Source organism: Coccinella septempunctata, chromosome 3 (genome assembly GCF_907165205.1).
Source record: "Coccinella septempunctata chromosome 3, icCocSept1.1, whole genome shotgun sequence".
Lineage (NCBI taxonomy): Eukaryota > Metazoa > Arthropoda > Insecta > Coleoptera > Coccinellidae > Coccinella > Coccinella septempunctata.
In genome coordinates this window covers 24,341,407-24,361,498 of record NC_058191.1, presented here as the reverse complement: position 1 = coordinate 24,361,498, position 20,092 = coordinate 24,341,407, and the positions used below count along the sequence as shown (strand labels likewise).

The 20,092-nt window shown below is 34.5% G+C and overlaps 1 protein-coding gene across 2 annotated transcripts in view; it reads right to left on the bottom strand.

Moving 5' to 3' along the window:
* The window catches only part of LOC123308941 (coronin-7), a 32,826-nt gene that overhangs the window by 5,294 nt on the left and 7,440 nt on the right, over positions 1-20,092 (bottom strand). The window contains exons 3-11 of one of the 2 annotated variants that reach the window (XM_044891768.1): positions 18,345-18,489; positions 17,754-18,155; positions 11,385-12,030; positions 4,638-4,751; positions 4,199-4,585; positions 3,801-4,144; positions 801-1,007; positions 614-749; positions 397-548 (exon numbers count right to left, since the gene is read on the bottom strand). In XM_044891768.1, coding sequence (XP_044747703.1) covers positions 397-548; positions 614-749; positions 801-1,007; positions 3,801-4,144; positions 4,199-4,585; positions 4,638-4,751; positions 11,385-12,030; positions 17,754-18,155; positions 18,345-18,489 — 2,533 coding nt within the window. The remainder of the gene's footprint in view (positions 1-396; positions 549-613; positions 750-800; positions 1,008-3,800; positions 4,145-4,198; positions 4,586-4,637; positions 4,752-11,384; positions 12,031-17,753; positions 18,156-18,344; positions 18,490-20,092) is intronic. The other variant, XM_044891769.1, reaches the window with a different exon arrangement.

Here is a 20,092-nt window from a genome sequence, read left to right as displayed (position 1 = left end):
GAAAAAGTTGAGCGATTGAACAATTGATTTTTTCACATCAAAAAGCTTCTCAAATTACAAGAATTGTAATTGAAATTAAGATGAGAATCACATATCACATATGCAGGTAGAAAGCACTCCCCATCAGAATTTAGATAATATCACCTACAAACTGCGGGGTTGTGGTAACCATTTTTTTTTTACATGCAAATGAAACTCTCACGTCTTTTCAGTAGCACCAACTGGTAGAAAACACAGGGGCATTCATTTGAATTGTTGAACTTTTACACAGTCAAAAGGTGGAGGGTAAATACCCTTCAGTTTTGATATTCCTATATTTTCAAACACCTATAGAGTGACTCAATTAAATCGAATCTTTCTGGGAAATTTTAGTTGACTTTTTCACTTTTTTCTTACCTCATTTTGTTTCGCTTTCATTTGACTAGATAATTCTGGATCCATAAAATTTATTGGTGCGTTTGAAAGAATGGATGGTGATGACTCTGATTTATTGACTGCATATTTCTCCATAGCCTTTCCAGATGTAGAATTTGTTTTCTGACTAGATACTGAAATAATTTTAATTTTAAATAGAACATATTTTTTATGTGAAAATTCTGTAACACAAACTCACATGGAATCATTCCAACTGGTTGTAAACTTATCCTCCGAGGAAGTTTATCTTTACCGCTAAACCACTCATGACTGTTCATGGTAGGCTCCCATGTAACTTTGGTGGGGGGAAAGAGATCATCTTGGAAAAACTCCGTCTAAAAAATGCAGAATCAAATATGTGCATCCTAATAAGAAACATCTACTACCTTTATTCTTGGCACTGTGAATGAAAGTGATTCTATTGTTTGATTAGTTAGCCTGTGAGCTACTGCAAATTCAACATCGATAACGTTACAAACGTTCTTAGGCAGGAATGACAATCCTTGGTGAAGGCTGGGGCATCGGTGGTGACTTAGAGGGCAAATATGTGGATATTCCTCCGTTATTTCATATGCGTAGATAGTAGAATCGCCCTAAAATATTCTTCTTCATGAATTGTTTCCAATAATGAACAAGTCGAATCAATCCTTAAAAACTAAACCCCCCCTTTGAAATTTTTAGATTTGGGACATGCTGGTTTAATAAAACTCCATTCGGATGCCATCCAGCCTGTCTTTACGCAGTGTTGAGACATAAATAGAAGAAATTTGTTACAAGAATTTACTTTTCAATAACAACCAAGAGAACACACAGGTGACTTCAATGCTGCTCTCATACTGGATCACCGGTTATGGCTGGTAGAGGTGTTCCTCATACCATAACGGACATCACCATAAATCCTGTCTTGAAAAATAACAACCACAGATTGTGGAAGAAAATTAGGATTTAAAGAAGACACAGAGTTGCCTCAAGGAGGTGTTTTGTCCCTTTAACATCAGCCTACTTGATGGATATACAGGGTGTTTTCAAAGGTGACAGAATGTACAACTAAGTCGTTTAAACAAAAATTTTCCATAGAGGGTGTTTCCTAATTGATTGTCAATATTTATTTTAAAGAAAACAGAGAGTTGCCTGAAGGTGGTGTTTTGTCCCTCTAACATCAGCTCACTGGATGGATATACAGGGTGTTTTCAAAGGTGACAGAAGGTACAACTAAGTCGTTTAAACAAAAGTTTTATATAGAGGGTGTTTCCTAATTGATTGTCAATATTTATTTTAAAGAAAACAGAGAGTTGCCTCAAGGTGGTGTTTTGTCCCTCTAACATCAGCTCACTGGATGGATATACAGGGTGTTTTCAAAGGTGAAAGAAGGTAGAATTAAGTCGTTTAAACAAAAGTTTTCTATAGAGGGTGTTTCCTAATTGATTGTCAATATTTATGGGGGTGATTTTTGGGCCCATTTTAAGAAAAAAACTTTATATGAACATATGTCCTACCTTGACATTCAATTAGAAAACACCCTGTATAAAATATCCAAGATGGCTGCGATACAACTCCTAGAAGTTCGACAAAATTTCATCGAAATGGAAGGTGACTCCTGCCTGCATCGCAAAAACGAAACAAAACATAAACATGTGGCTTGATAATGAATGGGTCAGTACCAAATTCATCGGATTAGATGCATCAGGTCACTTTTGAGAGAATCATAATTGTTGTATCGTGCAATTCAGGGTGAAAAAAAATGTAGAAAATCGAGGCAGTTTCTTGAAAGTGCTTATGTTAGTTATGTTGGAAAAGTGCTATGATGTTTCCCCATTTCATCACATATTTGCGACGATTATTGGAATGTTCGAACAAGAAGATTGTGATGCCTATTGTGAAAAAATTTGTGAATTATAAGATTCATTTTATTGATGAGATTTTGAAATATTATTCTATTTTTTACACTTGTGTCCTAAGTCTCTTCTGTCAGTTGGTATCGAAATGAGCCTTTTCATAAAATCGTGTGGGTTACTAAAAAATAATGAGAATAATGGTTGTATTCTGCTTTTCATCTGTAAGTAACAAATCTGTAGAGTACGATCGATCTGTCTGTGTCCGGTTGACAGATTCGTGAATAATGCAATTCTGGAAATGTTCCTGTAACTATCTTCTTTACAGTGTTAGTTTTGAACTACTTATCGTGAATAGATACGGATTCCTGTAAGCTACATTTCACTAAAAACGTTCAGAAATGCATAATTTTCCAGTAAGCTTATGAAAAGTTACAGATTGGCATACAGATGAAAGCAGAATACCACCGTAATTCGGCAATCCTAAGTTTGCATTTTCATTACCACGTAAATATCGAACGAGCCAATATACTAAACGAAACCACATGGTCGAATCAGGAGATAAGTTTTTTCCCACTGCTTTGCGATAATTCAGCTAACCAACGGTCTAGGGTCGTATAACAATCTATTTCAGTAATCATTTTCAATTTTTTTTCAACTTTGTCATTTTGAAAGTTTTGTATAGGTGATTTTTGATGAAACGCTCATTTTGACCAATTCTACCTTCTGTTGAAAGAAAAAAGACTCACTTTCAAATACACCCTGTATTCTAGTATATGATTCACATAGTTGTGATGCTGAGTATCGATGACGATGATACCATCTCAACTGGACTAGAAACGATAATAATCATTCAAGATTGAGGGAGAGTATACTAGGAGGAGCAAATCAGTGTAGTGGAAACCAAATATCTGGGCATCAACCTATATAGAGAAAGCTTAATTGGACATTCCATGTCGATAAAACCATCCACAAAGGCGGACACCCCCTTGGGCCTAAGAATTTATGAAATAACTTGGGAAATTGCGAATAAATAGCTTTATATCAGGTTGATCAGACCGACAAACACTTATGGCAGTATTGCCTGATGGTTTTGAAAACATACTTGCAAAACTCCAAAAAATCATGCCTCAAAATGTCAGGAGCATTAGGTACTCCTCCTACATCTTCTTCAATTATTTTTATGCTCCTTGATTTTGTTTTATGTGGTTTTTTGAAATTTATCATCGTCCATACTAACGACCCAAAAAACTAAAAACCTTGCAACAACTAATAACATTCGCGAAGCCATCCCAACACATCCGAAAAACTAGAACGAAACTTCAAAAACGAGTTGGATAGATAGTTAGAGCCGCCATTTGTTGAATTTGATTGTTAAAACCGTTTAAAACTAAAATTCAAGATATTTACAAAACGATAAAAATCAATCGAAACGATATCTGAGGTCTTTTTTTTTTGGTTGACCTTTCAAATGAGCAAGGATATTATTTTTGAATTTTGATGATTGTTACTGAAAAAACACCAAGGTCGTTTGATGTTGTCATAGATACTTACCTTTCCTGTCAAAAACAATGTGGAACTATCTTCATCATAGAAAGGAATGAGAATTGATGGAGATACATCACTGACGATTGTTTGCAGAGGGTTTCCTAGATCGTCAACTTTATATAATGAAATCAATCTTTGCGAAACTTTATCAAATCCAGTAACAACTATATAGTTTCCCTCCAAAGCCCAAGTAATTCTTGCACCTCTGTTGCCCTCGGGGCCTTTACCTTCATTGACGGGTATATCAGAACGTCTTGGATTATACACCCTGATTTTACCGTCCTTGCAAACAGTCGCACAGAATTTTCCACACGGTGACCACGAAAAACTAAATATTTGGTCAGTGTGGCCTAAAAATACAAAAATTTATAATTATTCCACTCTATTTTCATTTTGTCTAGCACCTTTGAGAATTATTTTTTCCGAAAAAGAAGAAAGATCCCAAATTTTGATCGTCATGTCATAAGAACCAGTCGCCAAAACATCTTGAGCAGTAGGATGAAACTTGATGAAATAAATCTTATCACCATGAGCATTAAATTCTTTTTCTGGCTTATTAGTTGACTCTTCTAAACCATCTGTTGGGATTATCCATAATTTTATCGTACCATCGTCACATGCTACTGCAAGGCGATGATTGTCAAAGGGATCCCATGAGAAATCCATAATGTTGCTTCCTTGCACGAGAGACGGAATAACACCGTCAGGTAATTTTCCTGGTTTGTTCCGATTAAGTATAGATAACCTACCCCCTGAACCATCAAGAGGTACAGCCATAAATTTAGTGTTAGCTGTAAAAACTGAAATTAGAATAATTCTTGATAAATATGGCACAGAACTCACCATGAAAACCGTCACATTCACCAGGAATTTGTCTGCCTACATTCCGAACATTTTCTATCTGCTGAGATTTGTGAGCAGGTGTCACTTTCAGGTGTCGAAATTTAGAAACACGACCTGCAAGAAAATTAATGAGGATAAGTTCAAAAATTTAAACCAAATCTTCATTGTAATAACCATTTGTTATATGTATGCCAAGCTGTGCTGAGCACTGAAGAAGAAGTGCTTAGAGCGCTTTACAAGGGAGCACGGAGCACCGATTTTTCACAAAAGGCTGGCGATTTCTGAGGTCTCTGTAGAAGTTTTGCGATTTTTCTAGTATTAAACACGATATTACACAACTAGCTACTGAGTTTAAATTTGGATATTTCCCCCATTCCTTCCTAGGCATCTTTAATGATTAAAAACTAAAAGATATGACTCGAAAATGAGACTATTTTTAAAAGTTTCGAAACTAGCAATCATTAACACCTGATAAAGATTGTGCGACAAAAGGAAGAAGAACTATAAATATTGTCATTGCTTTTGCGTTCTGCTTGGTGTTAGTGTGATTTCATACAAATTCAAACCATTCTCAACACTACAAGTTGACATTAAGCTTGGCAACTGAAATTCAGAATAGTTTTTTAGAGTTATAACTGAATATTCAACATTTTAAAGAGAAAGTTTTATTTAAGGGATGAACTCAATACACACATGATATGGGTAGATAGAATAAATTAATCTAGATATCAATTCAATTATATTGCTAGACAAATAAGTCATTGAAAATGAATCTTATTTCAGAATACACGAAAATTTTACTCCTGAAAAATAGTACAAGCGATTGTAAATATATTTTTTTCACTTCTTCACAACACAAGAGACCACTTTACATCACACACTTTTCGATTTTGATAATACTAAAACAATTTTTAAACAATGTGAGCTTCGATCAAAGTAAACAGATCATACTGCTTCTACTGTTCTGTCTAATAGTTTTTACAATATCAGGTCCAATAAAACTATTCTTGTTCCAGATCACTATCTGTGTTATCAAGTCACACCAAAAATGCACGAACTTTGAAATTTCCAGAAGTTTTAAACCCATTATTATCCAGCTGACCTCGAAGTCGAAGAAACTGTAATCTGTAATAGACCTTGTATGGGTTCAATTTCATCTTGAGGAACAGTTCTTGAAGCAGGTTCGACATCTCACACCTCTCAAGAGCATTCTTCGCTATCAATTATTTGCTTATTTCCCTCAATTTTTACTCTACTACTGAAGCATTCAATGATAACCCATTCATGCTTTTCCTTTGTAGTGGATCGAATGATTAGAACGATTCATAACATTCAAAATGATTCAACTTCATATAAAATCACCAAAAATTGCATAAACAACAAGCAGAACGCAACAGCAATGTCAATATAGTTCCGCAGCTGCCGACTGGGGGCGCTGCATTATTAAATTAAAACGCCTATTACCGCAGTGTTCTACATGAATCCAATTTGCGCATGCGAACATGCCAATATGTATAACTATGCACTGTATTGTTTCCCTTATAGTTTTTTTTTTTAATTTAACGTTTTCCTAACTAAGATGGTCCCAGAGGCATCTAATTTCTAATGATGCGATCCTCCAATTTGGGATCAGATTTTTGGTTGAGAAGATCAAAACAAAATGACACAATTATCTACATCGAAAAGTTTCCACGGTAGTACCAGACTTGGCAACAACACACATTAACTTGGCAATAGCATATTGCAAAAGTTGAGTTAAAAAAATCTCAATTCAATCGTGTCACGAACAAAAAAAAAATGAAATCACAGTTTTACCTCCTTCTGCTTGTCGTCCAATATTGCAACAGAACGCAACAATTTTTAGTCGGGACCAATAAGTCCAAAAGAGCTAGATGATCATTATTAAATCATAGTTCACTTACCTGAAGATAATATTGGAATTCTTTTCGTTTTGAAATGCTGCAAGAATTTCCTCATTTATTTCTAATTCGAGTGAGTTCGCTGAATATCGACTACCGTATTGAAATCAAAGGTTATAGAGTAGAAAGATAGGAAACTAGACTAGACTAGAGTGATGTTTGCGCCATCTGTGTTTCAAATGTGTTTTTAAGACTGGTTAAAATTTTAATTCCAGGGACATATGAAATTTTGCGAGATGTCAGAGTCATATGGCCATTTTGATGAAACAGGTTTAGAATGTTTTGATTCTCGTATCCATAGACAACCTCGTATCGCCTTTTATTTTTCGAGCCCGTTCTAGTTGCTGATTATTGAAATTTTTGTCTAATTTCTTGGCGAAAACCTCAAAATATCGTTCGAAAATTATTGTATGGTGAAGAACTGTGGATCAAATAAAACTAATTTTACTAAGGAAAATGGGAATGTAAGTATTAACTGGTAACATGTGACTCGGTCATTCATTGATTTTTATTTTCAGTGCTACGAAGTGGATAAAATTTTCGGGGTGCAAAGGCCTGCAAGCACTACTGACTACACCATGTGCAATGAACGTTTTACTGCAAGTCGATTGAGAACTGTTCATCCACGTGAATTGTTGCATGCAGGAAGCATCCCTTACATGAAGGGCTCATTTAGGGGAAATTATGACTTTTATACGTCCATTCAAAGATTCTCAATAGCCTTCAATATATTCAGAAATGCAAAAGTTTTATGGATTTCGATATGGGAATCGGGTGACTGTCAAATTATTGTTTGAAAAGTCAAAGTTTTATGAAACCTTCTGTGAGTGTTCTGTTCATTCGTCAATCAATTTGTATAGGTGCGTTCGGCCAGTAGACTCTATCAGCACTTTTTGTTCCGAGTCGTTCGGGCTAGACGGAGTAGAGTTTTCGGAATCAACTCTATGAGCCCCAGCTCCCAAGGTGGGGCGCGAAAGGAGTTTGTGTAGAAGTTGGGTTATGAAACGAGACAAACCATAAAAAAACAGCTTATAAACAAACTATTCATAAAACTGTAGAATTTCCGTTTAATCCACACTAAGAATTATCTATTCGTATACATTTTCGAACAAATTGCATTCAAATTCAAATTTTTCCCATGATTTTTGTGGTTGACATTTGTCATTCGTTCATTAAAAAATTGCCAATTTGTACAGGCTCCATTAGCCCTAGCTGATCTGTGATAAAACTCTAGTTCTACTCGCTCTGTACCGGTGTTTACTGGCCGAACGTAGTCTATATTGTTTCATAAAGAGATCATACCATGACGAAATCATAAAAAAGCATGAAGAAATTATACTGACGTGCTTGTATACATCAGGTCTTGTATACCTCTGTAAGGTTTTTTTCAATTGTGGTTCTAATTTTGCCGGCGTGTATAGTTTCATTATTCATCATGCAGTGAAATTACTCCATTTCCTTCTCCCCTAATTAAAAAAATCACCCACATCACTTGTTTGGTGCATGGTATGTGAATCCTGACCATAGAGTTTTTCCGTTTCACAATGCCTATAGTGAGATTTTTTCTGAGAAACTTACAATAGTAGTAGTGATTTTTGGCCACTTTCTTTTGTTTTCGAGTTATAAGCAAAAATTGGAAAAATGGCGATATCGAAATAAATTTATATCTCCGCTAATACTGATGATAGAGCTCTGAACTTGAAACATTATACAGGCACTTTTTTACGTAGAATCCAGTGGCGTGCTCGCCTTTTTAGCAGGATTTTTAATTACGAAGTTATGACCCAAAGTTATGTTTTTTTAAATGGGAACACTAGTTTTCTGTGCAATTTTTTGAAAGCTTAATTTTTACTGATTTCAAAAATATATAACATAATATGGTTTGTATGAATATAAATAATAGAAAATGGTCAAAAACACTTTTTCCTAATATTTCTATGGTTTCAACTTTTGACGAACACAGAGAAATAGAGTTTCCTATAACAAAAGCAGTCTCCTTCCGGCGATGTCATTCTTTCTATGCATTTTACCAATTTTCACAAAATTCGAATCAAGATATATTTCATAATAATGAAAGGACTTACAGAAAGAGACACTGGTAATCATACGATGCTACATTTTTCTATGCTCATCAAAAGTTGAAACCATAGAAATATTGAGAAAAAAGGTTTTTGACCATTTTCTATTATTTATATTGATACAAACCATATGAAATCAGTAAAAATTGAGCTTTCGAAAAATTGCACAGAAAACTAGTGTTCCCATTTAAAAAAACATAACTTTGGGTCATAGCTTCGTAATTAAAAATCCTGCTAAATAGGCGAGCACGCCACTGGATTCTACGTAAAAAAGAGCCTGTATAATGTTTCAATTTCAGAGCACTATTATCAATATTAGCGGATATATAAATTTATTTCGATATCGCCATTTCTCCACTTTTTGCTTATAACTCGAAAACAAAAGAAAGTGGCCAAAAATGACTACTACTATATTTAGTTTCTCAGAAAAAGAGAACGAGAATGGGGTATCAGATTTTGTGTATCTCCTCTGGTTTAAAAACTGTAGTGCTAAAACATCGAAATTTACCCACCCTGTACATTCAATATTTCGGAATCTTTAGTCAACGACAGATTTAAAATCGCTTAAAATTTTGAAACCTATGTTCTGCCGTTTGGGAAATGATCCTCAAACTCGACTGCAATTCAACCTACCAGGGTCCAGGGTCAGTTTCGAATATAAACCATCCGGGGCCTCACCCAAACCAGTACACATAATTTCATTGAAATGGTCCCATACGTTTAAGGGTTTGAGGAAAAATATTCTATAATTCAACTGCAACGCCACCTAATCTCACACAACTTCCACACAACGATCCATCGAAAAAACCTCAGGCTTCTGAGAAACAATCCTAAACTCGGTTGCAACGAGATCTACAAGCCCCAAGACTCTAAACCATCTGGGGACCTACCTCAACTTCATCGCAATTATCTAAGGCTTTTGAGAAACGATCTTATAACTAGATTGCAATGCCACTTACCGGGCTGTTTGTGAATCTTGACTAAACCATCCGAGCCCTCACCCAAACAAACAAAATTTCATCGAAATCGACCTAGCTGTTAAAGAAAAAAATTTAATGCTCGACTGCAACGCTCTATTGTGAATCTCTACCAAAGAGTAACAACTTTGTCTAAAATTAAATGCCCTAAGCTTCCAAGAGCATCAAAATTTGAACAAAATCGGCCAACCATCCAAGAAAACAAATTTTAGAGTTCATGTGCAACACAATCTGCACAACTTTCTTAATTTTTCTGCCGTGAAAACCTTCTACGTATTTAATTGGGGGTTAATACTTAATGGTATTGGAAAACCATTGCCAACTCCGTTATTATTGATGCTACGAATTCGGTTAAATGGACAAACTAGTAGCATTTTTAATGGCCTCCTAGATGCCAAAAACAAAAAATTTAAAGTCGCGCTTTCAAAATATTTCATAATATGATATTTTTTTAAATGGAACCATCGGAGTTGGCAATGGTGCCGACTTAATTTGGAACATTCTGTATATGCTATACACCACTTGACCGGATATACTTTTATCCGGTTAACATATTTTTTTTTTAAATGGAACACCCTATATTTTATCATGCATTTCGATTCGTAATAACATTCTCAACAACAAAGCTCACATCATCTATCTTCCTGAAGTTGAAAATGAGCGACTTATGCGGAAATATTCATTTCAGAAAATTTCTTTGTATTGGAGAATAAAACTTCATGATTGTCTAAACACCCAAAAAATTATTGTCATTCAAATAAGTACAAAAAATTGGTGTTTGGACTTTGGTTTGGACAGTCATGAGGTTTTATACGCCAAAACAAGGAAATTTGTTGTACTAGTGAGCTTTGTTGTTGAAAATGTTATTACGAATCGAATTGCATGATAAAATATAGGGAGTTCCATTTAAAAAATATCATTTTACGAAATATTTTAAAAACGCGATTGTTAATTTTGTTTTTGGCATCGAGAAAGCCATTAAAAATGCTTCTAGTTCGCCAATTTAACCGGATTTGTAGCAATAATAATAACGGTGTTGGTAATGGTGCCGACTTAATTTGGAACACCCTGTAACCCCTGTTTTCATATTTGTCGCCGACTTTAATTGTAAGTAATTATAATGCTTGTATTGACATTTACACTTGTTTTAGAGCATTGTTATTTTTCGTATTTACTGCCATTCCATATCTTTTCAACTGTAACTTAAATTCGGAGAAATGATGAATAAAAAGTTATTTTATGCGACATGTAGTTTAAATATAATATGTACAAGTTAATCTTTATAGAGATGTATTGGAATATTTCTTAAATCAAGCTTAGAGAATGAAAAGACATCTTGAAGTTTCCTAGAAAATTCCTTCCAATTTGAGAAAACTTTGATAAGTAAACACCCAAATCAGACGTACTTTCAACAATAATAATAATAATATAAAGAGTCTAAACTCGAAAGCACTGTAGCCAATGAAAGCGATGAAGCGGCAAAAACCAATTCTGTATTTAAACCGATTTTGTTATACACTGTGATATAATAATTATAGAAGATGTCCCTTTGTTTAGATGAATAAATCTTCGTTTGCAATACTTACAATTCAAAAAACATTTGGCTATTTTGAAATTCCGCTAGCAAAAGACACAGTTGAAATATGAAGAATAAAGACCAAATTCCCTGATATCTTAACAATCGTATTTAGATTACGTAATTTCGAAGAGATATAGGTAGAAAAAGCAGAGAGATCGTGGCATAATTGAAGAGTTAAATTATTTCCAACTCACCAAAAACAGTTGAAGTTCTTTTTGGAGGTGCTGATATAACCTCCCCTTTCTTAGAAGTCGGAGGAGTCTGAGACTGCTGCTTTGTCATTTCCACATTTCGCTTAGAATCTTCTTTCGAAATGATTTTCTCCTCATTATTTTTTTGGCCTTTGAAAGTACCCTGTCTCCTCAACAGCACAGGGGAAGTTATCCTGTCCGTGTTAGTGCACTCTGTAAGTGACATAGATTTACTTTCATAAATCTGTCTGCGTTCAGCAAAGCTGCTCTGTTGAGGACCTCCCCTTTCGAAGCTTTTAGTGTCAGTGGAGTCGAGATTTTCTCCGTTTTCATGTAATTCGAACATTTTTCTGCGTTCTGCCGTTGTAGGTGTTTTTGAAGCAGTATCAGTAATTTTCTCCTCATCTTTGTTCTCACTTATTTCCTCCTTTTGTGAAACAGGCAATTCATCTATTTCGGGAGGAGATGAATCTTCACAAGTTGTTCCCACTTCTGGACTATTATTTTCGGAGCGTAAGTTTTTGGTGTCGGCAGCGTCATGGCCATTGGATTGGTTAAGGCTAGGAACATCGGGAACGTAGAAAACTTCATCAAATGACCTTGTTCCGTTCAATTTCATAGGCGTAAATGGTTTCGGCCCTAGGCGAGGCTAAAATTCGTCAATATTTCTCATAAGAACATGTGGTAACCAAACCATTCACAATACAATCAAAATGAAACCTACGAGTCATTCACAATGTCGCAAGACCATAAACATAATTCATAAAATTTACGACAGTATAATATAACTAGAAACATAAAAAAATAATTGAAAACAATATTGAACTAATGCGCAAACTGATTTTTTTTTCAACAAATATTCAAGTATCATGCTGTCATGCATTTTCGTCCATCATACCCTACCCATACCGGACACTGTCCACTATTATTGAGTGTGAAAAACTCCGAACTCATGTAATATCGTCTGGAAAAACTGTAGGTCTTATACATACTGAAGCCTTCTTCGAACATTCTGCGAAATTTGTAGAAAAACTGCAGAAGATACAATTTGGACCATCTGATCTACTTGTAAGTTTCGATATTGTTTCTTTATTCATAAGGAGTCCTTGAGATATACTCGTAAATCGGGAATATTTTCGGGTTACATCACATCACTCTTTGAACATCCAGTGAAAACAGAGTTTCCGAAAAATGGACAAACCTAAGCTCAGTGGCTGTCGGTATTGATCACGATCAGATGAACATCCAAGATTATTCCGTGAAGTGCATACTCAAATTCCCCAAAAAATAAATGTTTGGACAAGTATTCATGGAAATCACATAACCAGCCCTTTTTTTATACCCGGTCATTTCACTGGCGAAATTTATTTAGATCTATTGGAGAACGCTATTTATCCCTTCTTCGTGCAAGTATTGCAGAATGCAAGATGGCGCACCACCGCATTTCGTTCAACCGGTGCGTCAGTTCTTAGATGAAAATTTTCCTCACACCCGGATTGGAAGAAGGGGATATATTCAGTGGCCGCCCAGATCACCTGATATGGCTCCACTGGACTTTTTTCTATGTGGTCAGCATTTAATAAACTAATCATAAAAGTAAGTATTCTTCCACTATTTTACCTGTTATTTCGTTATCGATGGATATTTAGAAGCGAAATTTCAGGATCAGATAGTACTCGATAAGATCTTCAACATGAGGTATCGCAACACTCTCATTCCTATTCAAAATCAAGGGGTTGTACTCACCCCCGTTAGTAACGGGGATGCGAAGAGTGAAAAAGTTGTTCCACCCCTTCTTCTGATAAAAAATACAGCGTAACAATTTCACGATCTTTCAATACCCATAGTATGACAGCCACCGGTGCTTGTGTGCTAATAATTTCAAGCAAGGTTTATTTTTTGGCGATGTTTACAGGGTTATTCCGATTTGAAAAATTTTTCCTCTGTTATTAAAAAACACAAGATCTCGAAGGAGCATATATGAGTAGCTTGAGAGAACCAGGAAAGAACACTAGCTCTACACAAGAGGCTCTGAAAATGCAGGGTGCTGTCATTGCAATCATATAATGAAGATTTTAAAAATTGACATTGGATGAGTTACTTGATTGACATGATTTAACAAAACAAGAACTGTCTTTTCATCGACATAATGAAAAAAGCTACTCTCTCAATGCCAGCAATTTCAAAGGAGCATTCAATCTATTAAATGAGCGTGATACAGAGATATAAGAGCACTTGAAAAGGCAGCAATGTTTTAATTTTCGTCGGATATTTTCTTGAATCGGTTGGTATGTCGCCTTACCGCACCTGAACCTCACGAGTCGCCGCTGTCTAATCTAGACAATACCGTATTTGTTTATGGAAAAATTCGAACATAAACCTTCAAGAAACTTTCTACATGGTCAAGTTATGTAGCCATCGTCATTTGAAGACATGCTGAGGAACATCCGAGTGTCTTCCTGAACCATCTAACAAAACAATAGGCAACCAAACATTAAGCTCACTAGGAAGTTGAAAAAGATGGTGCTCTGCCGTTACTGTTTTTGTCAAAAGGAGTCTGGAAAACTCAGACACATTGTATATAGAAAACCAACAATTACAAAAAAATCTACATAAGGAATCTACCCACCACCCAAAACAAACAAGAGGAGTGATCAAAACACCCTGATTTTCTTTTGGTGACTCCCTTCAAATAGGATACTCCCTGTCCTGATTTTCAACCACTTTCCACCAACACGATAGAGGCCTGTTGGCCAGCTCGGTAGGTGTAGTGTAGTGAACCCCTTTTTCCCTGAATATTTTTACGGTTTTCTCTCACAACATTTGAAACACTGATGAAGAAGTCTGATCTAGACTCCAGAAAGTTGAATCGATTTATTATATCATTCAATGTATTATACAGAGTTAGGTAAAAGTAACTCACAAAATTTATATTTTCTGTATTCACTGTTTCGGAGAAAAATACACTAGTCGGTCAATTTTTAATTCAAATAACGCAACTTATCATAATTGATGATTTTATCATGCAAGCGGTAAGAAAGTTAATTTTTTTATGGCAACCTAAATTTTTGTTCCAAAAATGGATGGGCCTTTCGTTGCTGGGGATGGTTTGATTATGAGAATTTCTTTGAATTTCTTGCTCGTCTTTTCCTATTTTCTAATGAATAACCACTGATATATCTGTGGGAGATGATTCACCAACATGAGGGTCGTGTAGCGAACAACTGAAGAACAGAAGAATCATCACTTGGAAGACCAAACCTGGTCTTCCGGTCAAAAACAAAATTTACAATATTAAATTTCAATACTGAAGGAATTTCTGATGACGAGAGTGGTCCTTCACCAAAATCAACAGGGAATATTTGACGCAGAGATGATGTTCCTCGCAGTGCAATTGGAGAACAAGTTATGTACCAACTATGATTAATTATTTTTCCTTAATCATCATCAAGTCTTCGATGAAGGCTATATTATTTACTTTTTTTATTCTTGTTTTCTGCTCAGATTTTTTGTTTCAGACATAATTTCGAGATGGAGAGAGGATGAAGAAATTTTTATGTCAATGAAAAAAAAAAGTCCTTCAGTATTAAAAGCTTATTCTGTTCACAAATTTGTCATCATTTTACTGCTCACGGAGAGACAGGGTTTTTTTCACTGAGTTCTTTCCATTTCTCTTGTATCATACTCCGAATTATATGGTACCCCATTAACGTCTGTTAAAACTCATACATGTGCTATATTGTTTGTTGACTAAAAAGGTATTTCTGACATTCAAAAGAATACATAGATCAACCTTTTTTATTATACAGGTGAAATGGTTAAACTCATTGAATTAGAATTTTCAATTTTTTTATGTATTTGAGGTCAAGACACTTCATATTGAAGTGTTTGAAGCGTTATCGATAACACTTTTTTCATAGGGTATTAAATTATTGATGAAAAATGAAAGTCACGATTATATTATGTTCATTTACAATTATTGTCATTGTGATTCGAATTTCAGATAATTCATCAACTAATAATCTACGAAAATGGTATGTTTCCGATAAAACTTCAAAAACATCGATCTCTCCTAATGAGTATGGCTTTGGAATCGAAATACATTAATAAGAGTTGAAATTCGAAGTTTAACAATTTCATCCATATAATAAAAAAGGGTTGAATTTAAAACCCCATCAACAACTAAGTTATCTTTAGCAATGAAAAATCTAGTTGCCATCTAAAGAAATCAACTACGCTCCATGCCTCGTAGAAGGTTCATGGGTAATTCCAAATAAAAATTGACCTGTTCGGACATTTTTCTACAAAAAAGTACATATCCAAGATAAGAATTTAATCACTTGTGTGTAGATGTTTCGATTCAGGAATTCACTAAGGAAAAAATTAAGGGATCAGAAAAAAATTTCAAATTTTAAGGTGATTTTCAATAGGTGTAACTTGGAAAAAAATCATCGTAGAGGCATTTAAAAAGCGAATCGTAGCTTCAAGTGTCTTGTTTTCAGGTCTGAACAACAACTAAAAATGTATGTATATTTTTTTCACTTAAACTTGAAAAAACACTGACAACAAAATTTTTTGAAGTTTTTTGGTTTTTATTACAAGTCTACGGATTTTTTTTCGACTCAATGACCATATGGATCGGATAACCTATTTATTCAGCTTCAATTTTGTTTCACTTAAAACCTGGATACAATCATTTTTCGCGGAGATATCGGACTTTCACTGGAAAAGAATAATTTGGTCTTTGAAAATCAATATCTCAGCAACCAATGATTACACAGAAAGTTGAAGGTTGTTTCCAGAAACTCAAATAACTTCTCTACAACAGTAAGCCATTATTTTTTGAAAAAAAAAATTCCATTCGTGACATTATTTTGAAAAAGCAACAGAAAAAGCGATTTTGGTAATCAAAAATTTAGTCAAAATCAAGCGCTGCAGTATTGGTGAAACCCCAAATGTGAAGTTGCAAATCAATACAGTCAGCCGTTTTTTTTGCTTAAGTCCATCAAATGTTCGAACAAATGAAGGATAACATTTTTCGTACCCACTAAAAAGCTGATAATCTTAAATAGGATTGTATTCCAATTTAAGAAAAAAAGAAAAACACCATTTTTTGTTGCTTTTTCAATCATGTCATCAAGGGCTTATCGTTGTAGAGAATTTATATTCAAGTTTTCGGAAACCACCTTGAACTTCCTGTGCGATCATTGGTTGCTGAGATATTGATTTCGAAGACAAAATGATCGTCTTCAGAATAGTTTTGACATGAACGGTACATCATGTACAATGACGTTCCGATAAGAAGTCATGTTTATTATTGAATTGAAATTGTTTTATTGTGAAATTTTTGTTTCTGATATTTTATTGAAACAATTTATATTTCAAAGGAAAAGATTGTCATTTCGAAAGATAATTACGAAACAATAGTATTATCTGTAAATAAAAAAAAACAATTTTTTCCGCAATTATAGTCTGGAAAATGAACTAATTTACCCAGTTTTGGTAAATCCGAAACACCGACCGTATGGATTCAGAATTGAACAACTGAAATCATACATTATCATCAGCGAATAAGATGAATCGATAACTAAGTTATACCAACTGCGTTAAGGGAAAACTAAAAGCCAAAGCCCAAATGATACTGATACAAACAGTTCGAAATTATCGAAGACAAAATGATCGTCTTCAAAGTCCAATATATCCGCTAAAATGATAGTATCGAAGTTTAAAAAAAAACGAAATGGAAGCTGAATAAACAGGTTATCTGGTCCATATAGTGCTTAGTTCAGAGAAACTTCGGAAATTCCGTAGACTTCAGAGAATAACCAAAGAAAATTCAAAAAATTTTGTTGTCAGTGTTTTTTTCAAGATTAAGTGAAAAAAAAAAGTTTTTTTCAACTTCAGACCTAAAAAGTAGACACTTGGAGCTGCAATTCTCCTTTTTTGAAATGACTCTACGATGAATTTTCTCTGAGTTACAGCCTGTCGAAAATCACCTAAAATTTTTTTCTGATCTCTTAATTTTCCTAAAAGTGTTTAATCAAGTTTGGAAAGTAGAAAAATGTAGAAATAACATAGAACTAAGCTTATAGTACCGAGCGATTATAAGAGGAAATATAGGTAAACCTATGACATTTACCACTTAGATAATTTTCCATAGAAATTATCTTTGAAAAATAAATATGAGCAAGTTCATGCAAAATCCGAAAAGCTAACTTGATAATTTCAAAAAACAACAAAATAATGAGGCATTATGCACAGAATATAAAACTCGAAAAGCCTACTTCACGGCGATTTTTTCAAATACGTGTGTACTAGGGCAAATAAAACAGAACAAGCAAAAAACTTTGACCACTCGAAAACTTCAATAACCTTGTATCTTGTTTCCGTCAAATTCACAACGGGCGCACAACTGTTTGTTCTGGGTCTTGCCACTGGCTTTTGTATGGTGGAGTCGTCTAAGTTCTCACAAATCGACCCAGTTCTAAGAGCTCTTGGTAGAGGTTTCGGAGGGAATATCTTTTCATCCGCCTTTTTCTTCTTATCCTCGGACGATTCGTCGATTTCTTTTATTTCAATATTACATTTCTCCTTTTCATTGTCCATATTTTCTGGCCTTTTGAAATTTTGTGAAGTTATTTCGTGATGATTAATCATATCGCTGATAACCCGATTTTCCAGAGATTCGCAATTCCTGGCGGAATAATCTTTTACAGTTTTCTGCGATATTTTTTGTTGCTCGTCAATGATGTTCTGGAGGGATCCCTTGTGAACCTGGTTATTTCAGATTGGTTACATGTATAAAATGTAGGTATTCTTTCAAGAATTTCTATTGGAATTATAAGAATATGTAGAAAAGAAATCTTCGGTCAGAAAATTCATTCAAAAGATACCAAGAGCTTGCTATTTTTGAGAATCGACAACGTTTAATATTCGGAAAAATTGAGGAAGGACAATACTCACAGTAATAGGGGCATCTCCTAGATCCCTGTCAGCTGGATTCAAACTTATTTTGGGTATACTGAAGTTTTCTCCTTTGAACCATCTATCTCCATTCAACTCTGTGATATATCCAGTTGTATCAGGGTAAAGATCAGCATGAAAATCTCTGTAGCAACAAATTCAAGTAGAGTATCACTATATTCGTTCGAAAATGAGTTGTAATGTAAAAATAGCATTAAATTGGTTATGAGAGGTGAGAGAATATATGGTATGAAAAAGATTATGCAACGAATTATAATAATAAACATAAAGGTCATTTTTCTAGAGGGACTATTCTATTATATGTTCCCCAGAAATCATTATGTATGGGTGAGTCTTGAGGAATTGTACAGGGTGGACAAAATTCGTTGGGATTGAATGGCAGTGTATATTAATCAACAAATCCAACTGAAAGTTAAAATGCAGGGATGCGATTGAGTACATTTCGAATATTTAAAAACATGAATTCCCGTAATCATGAAAACAATTTCACTTATTAACGGAAATATAGCAAAGAAATAATCAAGAAAAAGTCCACAAAAAATATGATCCATTTACTTGATACTCATTTTCTACTATTTTAACAATTATTTATGTTGTAAGTTATCCCCTATGTTCTCGGTGATTTCGGAACATTATACTCAATAAGGTAGGTCCAACGCCAACGTGACTAATGAAAAAGAATTGGATTAGCAGAAACCTTCTCTTAGAACGTAGAGATAGACAGATTTCGCTCTCATCTGAGCTCATCAATACCGCATTACTCAACGAACGATGTAGACCAAATTAAGCCCTGCATGTCGCATAATTGTGGTCGTTTATCATCAATAGGTATAATTGTTGTGTCTTTATATGGTACATAGCACTATTTTTGTCAGACATTCAATAAAAATGTACCTATATCTAAACAGTCCATTTTTTAATTTTTAGGTCATTTGTTAATATAGTGTCATATTATATAGGGTGTCCCACGGTGGATGGCATATTGGACTTTTATAGATAACTTATCACAATTCTGTTCTGAAAATTTGCATGTGGGGGTTTTCAACTATGAAATATTTTCAGACTTCTGCAGCTTCAGTTTATACCGGAACTTTCTAATTTGAAACGGCACACCCAATACATCTTTGCATCTTTAGATAGCTTATTTATTGGCAGTTTCAACAGCATGTCATACCTTGGATAAAAGGTCAGTGGTTTATGAGTTTTTACTATCATCTTTCTCAAGAAAAAATGGTGAAAACGGGAGGACACACTTTTTGCAATATTTCTGTGGAGGACGCGATTTTTTTCTTGAAAAATTTTTGCCATTTTAAACTCTGCTATTTTGTAGTATTATAACAGTATAACACTATTAGCTGTTTAGACCGAAAGTGTGTAAGATATTTATAAGAATATCATGAAGTTGGACAAATCGAATCAATCAGAACTCAAGATTTTCAAATTGCATTTTGTATTATTTTAGTCGATTCTACGTAAAAAATGGGAGAGCTACCTACATAAACCCAATACCTTAAATGAAAACTATCAGAGTTATCAAGGAAGAACTAGAAATAAGGGGAACAAGCAATATCTATGACAGAATACATAAATACAGAAGACTTGATTATTGCAGCGATGGAAGAGTAGAATAACATTCCTCTGGAAACAATTTGATCGTTCCAATGCATCAAAGTGTGAATATGTTATTTAGAGTAAGATCCCAGAGCTACCAGACATAACTTATTTTC